The following is an 8,411-nucleotide window of genomic DNA, read 5'->3' as shown; positions in this document are numbered from 1 at the left end:
TGTCAAATCAAAAAAAGTAATCAGGGCTTTATTTCCTTCCTTAAAAGATCCCTTCATTCTTCATGCTTTTCTCCATAAAAACATGATGGGTCAACTGTTCCAGTGGTACTCGGCAAATGAAAGCAAAGGTTCCATTCTCTTGGCTACCTGCATGACCTTGAGCCACTGTGTGTCACCACTGCTGTGTTGCTCCCTTCCAGTGGTACCAAAGTAATTTAAGTGGCTTGGCAGTGCAGAAGTGTTGGCTCATGAAGCAGCTGAGACAGTGGACTACTCTAGCTTCTTGTAGTAATTAGCAAAGGACAGTATCAGGAAACACCCCATTTTAACATCTTCCTTTTAGAACTGGTACATAAAGAATTAACTTCTAGTGGGAAAAATGTCTCTCATATGAATGCCTGTGAGAAGCAAGGCTTAGCCACAACCCCTTTTTACCTCCAAATCAAATAAACCTATGAAAGAGGTAAAGTGATGGGGAAAAATGACAGAAACTTCTCCTCCTCCTTGAAACCAGCAATGCTGGGCCAAGATCAGGTACTTCAGTGCTTTTTTTATTATGCACTCTGCCTGATCAGGTTATCTGAAGCACTGGGGAAGGAGGCATTTTCAGTGCCTCTTCAGAAAAACTGCTTCATGTTAACTATCACCAAGAACACAGAATAAAAAGACTAAAGATGTATCACCAAGCACAAAGTATATGTTAAGTCTAGAAGAATGACTAATAATAGCCTTCTGAGTATAATTTATGTTCTTTGCTTTCATATGCCACACCCTATTCAACAGCACACAAAACATACTCTAAGCCTTGGCAGTTCATGAGGTATCAATTATGTTGCATTTATCATTTCACTCCTCTCAAGTAAGTATAATTTTAGTAATCACAATTGCAGGAAGTGTTAGAGCTAGAAAAAAAAAAAAAGCTTTACACTATGCAAATTCATGTTTAAATGGTCCTAGGCTCTAATACTTGGAATTCAAGATATTACTTAGCTAACAGAATTTAAATTCAGAAATACAGACCATTTATTTTCAAGGTACCAGATCTCTCTCTCTCTCAGCACAGAATACCTATTTTCAGTATGAATATCCTCCAGTGTTGGACTGATAAGATAAAAACAAACCAACAGCAAAAGTTATACAGAAGATATCATTTATTAAAAGTAATTTAATAAAGTGTCCACAGGTAACTCAAAACCTGCAATTAAGATGTGTGCAAAGGTTTATGCATTTTGTTGTATTTTCTGAAGAAGAAACTCCACTTGTAAGTTTAGATTTGGCTGTCCTCTTTTTGTTTTCTTACTCAGTATTTTATAAGCTTCCATTTTCTTCTGCTTGTACAAACGCTGGGCTGCTTCTCTTTGTTGTTTCTTTTTTTCTGCTTCCTAAAATGAAAGAAATAAATAAGATTAGGAAATAAATACATACATTACATAATTCATACAACTATGAAATATCTATAAACAAGACATTTTTGTGAAGATATTGACAATTAGGTATTGTACTGACACTAGAAGCACCATTAATCTTAAAGGGTTAATCAGGATGCTCTTCCAGCATGTACCGCAATCAAAACATTATACTGCCTAAAGCTTAATGAGAAGAGCCAGTTTTCCCTCAGTAGAGCATCCTATGATAAGGTTTGTTGCTAAAATCTATTCTACCTCCTTTCTGCAAAATGAGCTCATTGACTTTTCACCTTAAAGGACAAAGTGAAAAAATTTCCTACTTTCTCCTCTGGAGTGCAAGAAGGGAAAAAGAAAAAAAAAAAAAAAAAAGCCATTCAGTGGGCCCCACGTAAATGTCTTGCCAATCCAAATGTGATAGGATACTGGACACATCTGCATGGGACTGGCAGATAGGATATGGGATGTATCTGGAGCTAGAAGTTGGGCAGGTCTGTGATACTACAACAGCATCACAAGAAGCATTATGTAGGGCAACCTGATCAAAACCAAACTGTTAGTGACCTGTCCTCTTCAAAGCAACACAGACTTCTGTCTTTACTGAGATAGAGAAGGTGGGGCAGGAGATAACAAAATTTTCAACTATACAAACTTTCCATGTTGAGGGGACAGCACATATGCAAACAAAATACTAATGGAGGCACTTAGACTACATGGATAACCACCATGATAATATGTTCAGGTTTTTATCAAACAGCTTATGCGCCCTTCTATAGTGTTCTAATTTTAGCAAGTAATTTGGGCAAACATTTACAACAAGCAACTTAACTAGCTTCCTTCACATATATCACGCCCTCTACCAAAATATGCAAGACCTCACAAATCAAACTGAAGGGCTGGCTGCTTCATATCATTTAGATGACTTCTTCTCATAAAGCTTATCCTTTGAAATGAAATAGCTGCTGACCACAAAGGCATGTGTTTCTGCAGAATGCCCAAATAGATTATAATTTATCAATTATCCAAAAAAAGATAATTTATCAGTTATGGTTTTGTTTTCCAAGGCATAGTAGCTTCTGTGATGTACAAAAATTAGTAAGAATGCCCCATGATGTAGAACATAAAATTAACTAGAAAGAACCCAAAAAACTATTTCTAAATAGGAATGTAAAGAGTCTACAGGGAAAAAAACCAAAGCAACAAAATTGCACAGATAACATCTCTCCATTCTGCACACTTCAGTTATTTTCCTGTAATGATGATACATGTAATTTATTCCTTTTTTTTTTCAAACCAGAGTAGCACCAACTCTAACTTACCTGTAATTTACTTCCCATCTAGTAATCTTACTGCTGTTCAGCATACTACTGTAAACAACATCCATTTAAGCTACCAACCAAATGCTTACTCAAAGCAAGAACATTCATCTTCCTTAGGTGGTTGTTACTTACATTCTCATCTCTAGTAAATCCTAGCTTTTTTATATAGTGTGGAGGCTAAAAGTTGTACCTTTGAGCTTATTTCTTTTCCCAAAATATGTAACAGCAAATCCAGAGTTTGCTAACGTATGTGAGGGGAAAGTATGTGATCATCACACAATATTCCCCATAAATGATAATTGTTACTGTGGACCTTGGCTACTGTTTTGCCTAAATATCTTGACAAGACAAAAAATGCTAACACCTTTCCTCAGATAACTCTTACGTGCTGCTCAAAGAAAATTCTCTGCAGTCTTGCTGAGTTTTTCTTATTCCCATTTCCTCGTCAGAAAATTGTTTTAGCATGATCTGCATCTGATATTCAAAACAGCAACTCTCAGCTGAACAACCACATAACTCACCCAGAATCATGGACCAGTTGGTACAGAATTACACTAGTTTTCAGTCAGCTAAACTGAAGAAATAATACATTTTATCCAGCTATATATTTCTATGGTATTTAAACAGTAGTTACTGTAATTTAGCTGGTTAGCAGCAAGTTACACAATTTCTACAATATTACTATGTGTGCCATTTTACAGTGCAATGACCAATGTACTGGCAAAGAACAAAACTATTTAAATAAGGATGCCTCAAATGAGTAACTCAACTGACTAGTCAACAATGTTAAGATACACCCTATAAAAATAAGTCCCACTAAATTAGAACAAGGGGACAAATAAGATTTTGGCCATGGATACCATTACATTTAACAGTTTTGCTGTTGGTCAAAGAACATAAAAAGGTAAAATGAAGCCTGCATTATGGTAACACCTTAAGAAATAGGATGGATATTTCATTTTTCATCACAAAATGATGGTCTTGTTATTACTTCCCCTTCTACAATATTTAAGAAGTCTAGTATAATTCACTGGGCTATGCAGATGAAGCTCTAAGTTTTTCTTGATGTACCAACTGACATAACAAAATCCTGCTCATGGCAATTGCAAGACAAAAATAGTAAGAACAAATACAATCATAACTTTGAAGACCTGCATGCCTGAATATTACTGTCGAGTTGAAAAAGACTAGAATACCAGTATCTGTGTTCCTCTCCTATGGCCCTATTTGGGTCCAGACGGACCCAAAATGCTAGAAATGGTAATCTAGTCTTTGTTTACAATCAAGAAATATATCTGTTTAAAATTTACCTCTTTCTTTCTAGCACGCTCAGCCTTTATTTTCTCATACTCTTCTTTTGCCTTCTGATTAGATGTTTTCTTCTTACATTTCCCTTCAGTTGTAACTGACCTGTAAGAAAAAGTTGCATGCTTCAAGTATGGACTATCACCAAGTACACATAACCATGTATCCCATAGCCACTACAGAATCAGAGCACACTCCTCCACGATTTTGTACATATTTGGGGAAGTTTATTAGAAATACAGGTTTCAGAGGGCCCATCCTTCCACACTGATAGGATACCTATTTGCACCACTCTTACATGATGCCCAACACCATTACACGTCATGTAACGAGCAGCTCACATGAAAAGACAGCAAACTAAACTTCTTCAATGCCAAGTATACCAAGGACTGGCCTACACACAACTTTTAGGCACTCATATCCCTTATCTGCTGCATCTTCACATGGATAATGCTTCATGAAGTTTAAAGAGTGTCTAAAAATTTTCTTCCTCTATCGTACAAGCTCTTCAGAGCTAGAAAAACTGAATGCACTAGCTTAGAACATATTATATCGCTATAGTTCTGACATATGGATGCACCTGCAGAGATATGAGGACAGCTAGTTGTTAGCAGGCTGCCTGCCAGAGAAATCAGGCTAACATGGCAAGGAGAAAATGCCTCCTTGCAATGCTTTCCTAAAAGTTTCTTCTTGAAGGAGATGGCATTATTATTGTCCTTAATGTTCTGAAATTAGGAACAAAAATTACATTCCCTCCGAATTTCAGTATTAAAAAACTGCCCAGGTATCTTTCACCAAATAAAACAGTTCAAGAAAACCAAATTTGTTTGCCTGGCATTTACTGACACACTACTTTGAGTGGATTTTTCTTGTTATTTAGTCCCAAATTATTTTTTCTTCTGATTCACAACACAGCCATTACATAAGCAGTGTGGTAGTAAAGACATTTCACGCTTGGAAAGTACATGCCTTGCTAGGTATTTAAGAACTGCTCACAAAGCAAGGTTTTGATGAGTATTACACTAAAAAATCTGAGAAGTCGCCATCGTCATCTAGGAGATTTCAGACAGACAATCAAAAAGGGAAGAGAAGGTATTCGTTCCTACTTTCATTTAGAAGTACCACTCTTTCGGAGAAAAAAAAAAAAGAAAAAAAAAAAAACAAAAAAAATCTTTGCCTTATTCTCATCTCCATCTTGTGGCAATACTATGTAATGACATTTCATCATCTCAAGTACCAACCCACTTAAAGCAACAGTATGTGCTAAAAACAGAATTGCCTATGAAGTCTTACTTTATATTTCCATAGAACAGTGAAGTCTGTAAGTCTCTAGGCATCACACCATCTCAGTGATTAGCAGTCACATGCATGAAGAAATATTAATTGTGGTTTACAACCACAATGACCATAGTTTAAGCAAAATTAACCCCCTACTGGTTTAAAGAAAAACATCAGGCCTATTTCAGACACCCCCACGAATTAACTGCCTATTCCAGACAAAAACTCTACCTTTCTCTCCCTGATGGGCTTAGATCTGACTGCTTTTACCCACTCTCCTGATTGTTCTTCTCAGGAAAGTTTAGATACAGATACACCTTGGAATTCAGAGACTTAGGACACTTCTTGTACTGAGGATGAAAAAGCATTAACTCAGTCACAGTATCTGAATGTTGTTTTAAAACACTGTCAAGACAATGTCAGACCCGAGTGACTACACTTTTTATTTTACTGACATACCTAACCAACATTTCAGGGGGAATTACTGTCACACAGGGAAAAAAAGGTTTAAGTTGCCCGACACTTGTTAGACCACAAGTGAGAAGATCCGTTTGACTTTTCTCAGTTATAAGTAAATTGAAAGCCAAACAACCGCAAAAAAACTCCTCACCAATGGCAAGCTATAATGACATTTCTGTTGTTTAAAATTATTACTTTGATAAAAAACACTTTACTCCCTTAAGATTTTACTAAATCCTCCTTTTTTTTTTTTTTTTAAAGTTCATAGTTATATTCCCCGAAAATCAGCCATACCATGAAAGGGTAATTGCACAAAATATTGCTCATTTTAGCAGAAAAACAGTGCAATATAAAAAAGACAATTTATCAAACTGGGAACAACCTTTCTGAAAAGTGACATTAATTTTAAAATGCTCAGCATCAATTCAAAGGAATATTCTGCAAATGCAAAAGCACATTACCTGAAAAGCAGGCTCTCATCTTTGTAGATATGGTAAGAAATTAGTCAATCATTTACTGCTCCTGGGCTGAACCTTGTCTTTAAAGTACAGTGGTAACTTTTTGTGGACTAAACATCATTCATATTGCTTTCTGATTCTGATGCAAACACAACAAAGCTGTAGGTTCAAATTTTCTAACAAATAAGAAAAATATTTAAGACCTCATGGCATTGTAAGCAAATCACTTTACTGAAGTTCATGTAAAGTGTGAGATCTAAAATATTTCTTTATTAATGGAAACAATTACTTATTCTTAGAGACACATTTAAAAAACTTACTCTATTGCTTCATCAAGTTTTTCTTCTGATAAAAGTGAATTATCTGGAGCCCTGCGCCGCTGTTTCTTGAGCATTTCTTCCTCAGCTAGGTAAAGATGCTTCAAGTGCTCTGGATAAGTATCAGTAAATTGATTATCCTGTTGTGAATGAACCTTCTTTCCCTTTCTCAATAATTTCCTGTATTGTCTTTCAATCTTTTGTTTTCTCCGAAATGCAAATCCTCGTCCTAAAACGGAAGAAAAAGAGAGTGAAATACAGTTGCACTAAAGTAGTATCAAACCATTCAATTATTGTCAGGACCATTTCAATCCATTTACTTTACAAAACGAGAGAAACACACTACTTGTGCTAATTTTAATAATGACCAGTCAAAAACTAAAGAAAAAACCAGTTACGTACCTGTCCCCTACTGTAGCATTGCAGCTTGTACAAATTTACTGAAAATTGTTGCCTAAACCTTTGAGAGAACATGCCATGGTAAAAATACTTAATGCACACTCAACATGATATACCTTCAGCAATGCTTTTTGAACCTAGTGAAAAAATGCATTAACATTTCACTTGCATTTTACTTCTTCTTATAGCTTCATAAGCAGTATCAACACAGATTCCTAAAGATAATCCCAAGACACTGACAACAGCAACACCAGATGCTTCAGTAGTCTGCAGCTGCAATGCCACAGGAAAGAGAACAGCCTCTAAATCACTGTATTACATTGAATTAATAACCCATCATATCTTTCCATGCAAATAGTATTTTTATCGCTACTACTTTCTTTCTACGCCTGTCCAGGAAGAGGTCTTCTACACTTCAAAAGTATGCTACATCATAGAATGATTTAGCCTGAAAGGAAACATCAGACAATGGCTGTTTCAGTCTCACTGTATAATGACGTTGAAGTCAAACATGTTCCTTTCCTAATACATTAATATCTTATTCTTATTACATTAGCTTTAAGAGCTACTGACTTTTTAATACTCATTTAAAAACGTTTCCAAAGGCAGCAAGTCCAGATGAGTCCAGTCACTACTTTTCCTTTGATTCTTTCTCCAACGTTGACATGTCAGGAAAGTGCTGCAAAAGCCAATGCTCAGTTTCCTATTCGTTTTTTTACACTTGCATAACTACCGTGCAATAATCTGAACCTTTTTCCACATATGCTTCTATCTGAAATACGCAGCTCACACTGGACGTCTCGGCCAGCCTTGCAGACACCGGTCCCCACCCGGTCGAGCCAGCTCGGAAGCACGGCGGGAGGCCTAGGGCTCCGACCAGCGGGTCCGGCCAGTGCCGAGCCTCCCGGGGCGCCGTCTCTCCCACCGTGACACCACCGCAGACCCGCCAGCGGCCAGTCGCGGCTGCACCCCCATCCCCAGACTCACCCTCCTGGACACTTCCCACGACACTGCGGATCAGGTCGGGCCTCCACAGCCGCTTGCGGCGCGGTCCTCGGGCCGTGGCACCGGCATTTTCAGCCGCTGACGCTCCGCGCCGCACCGCCTCCATCGCTCTCCGGGCGTCGCGCAACGAGATGGCGTCACGAAGGTGCGCCGCCGCCGAAGCCACTCGGTCCTCGATTCACCTGCCTGCCTAGCGGCAGCCCCGGCGAGCCCAGCGCAGGCCCCATGTCGCGGCCGGCCCTCACGCTGCCGCCCCAGCTGTCGCCGGCGGCGGCGGAGAGCACGCTGCGGCGCGTGTCGCGATTCCTGGAGCTCGCGCTGCCGCTATGCCGCGCCCACACTGTGGAATTCTACACACGCGGGCTGTGGGACCGGCTGGTAGAGCCGCGACCCGCCGCCGTGCTCGAGGCGCTGCGGCGCCCCCTGGCGGAGGCCTCCGGCGCCGCGGGGGAGCGGTGGGGTGAGTCG

General features: G+C 39.0%; 2 protein-coding genes across 10 annotated transcripts in view; one reads left to right on the top strand and one right to left on the bottom strand.

Annotated features, from left to right (window-relative positions):
- Positions 1–1,147: 1,147 nt before the first annotated feature.
- CCDC59 (coiled-coil domain containing 59) lies at positions 1,148–8,201 on the bottom strand. The gene is made up of 4 exons (XM_061369371.1): positions 7,926–8,201; positions 6,543–6,768; positions 4,033–4,132; positions 1,148–1,382 (listed from the first exon to the last, which is right to left on the bottom strand). Exons 1-4 carry the CDS (start codon positions 8,047–8,049, stop codon positions 1,221–1,223), a joined length of 612 nt encoding a protein of 203 aa, XP_061225355.1. The 5' UTR covers positions 8,050–8,201; the 3' UTR covers positions 1,148–1,220.
- METTL25 (methyltransferase like 25) overlaps positions 8,169–8,411 on the top strand; it is a 60,859-nt gene continuing 60,616 nt past the window's right edge. For all 9 annotated transcript variants that reach the window (XR_009727829.1, XR_009727827.1, XR_009727828.1 and 6 more), the window contains exon 1: positions 8,169–8,403. Coding sequence is in view for 3 of the 9 variants with exons in the window: in XM_061369369.1 (XP_061225353.1) it covers positions 8,169–8,403 (235 nt within the window). In the remaining 6 variants the exon portion in view is untranslated. The remainder of the gene's footprint in view (positions 8,404–8,411) is intronic.

Source organism: Neopsephotus bourkii, unplaced genomic scaffold (genome assembly GCF_033783945.1).
Source record: "Neopsephotus bourkii isolate Nb327-2 ecotype Australia unplaced genomic scaffold, CSIRO-AGI_Nbou_v1 NB_1493, whole genome shotgun sequence".
NCBI lineage: Eukaryota > Metazoa > Chordata > Aves > Psittaciformes > Psittacidae > Neopsephotus > Neopsephotus bourkii.
The sequence above is the reverse complement of the archived record's forward strand: the minus strand, read 5'-3'. Positions and strand labels throughout refer to the sequence as shown.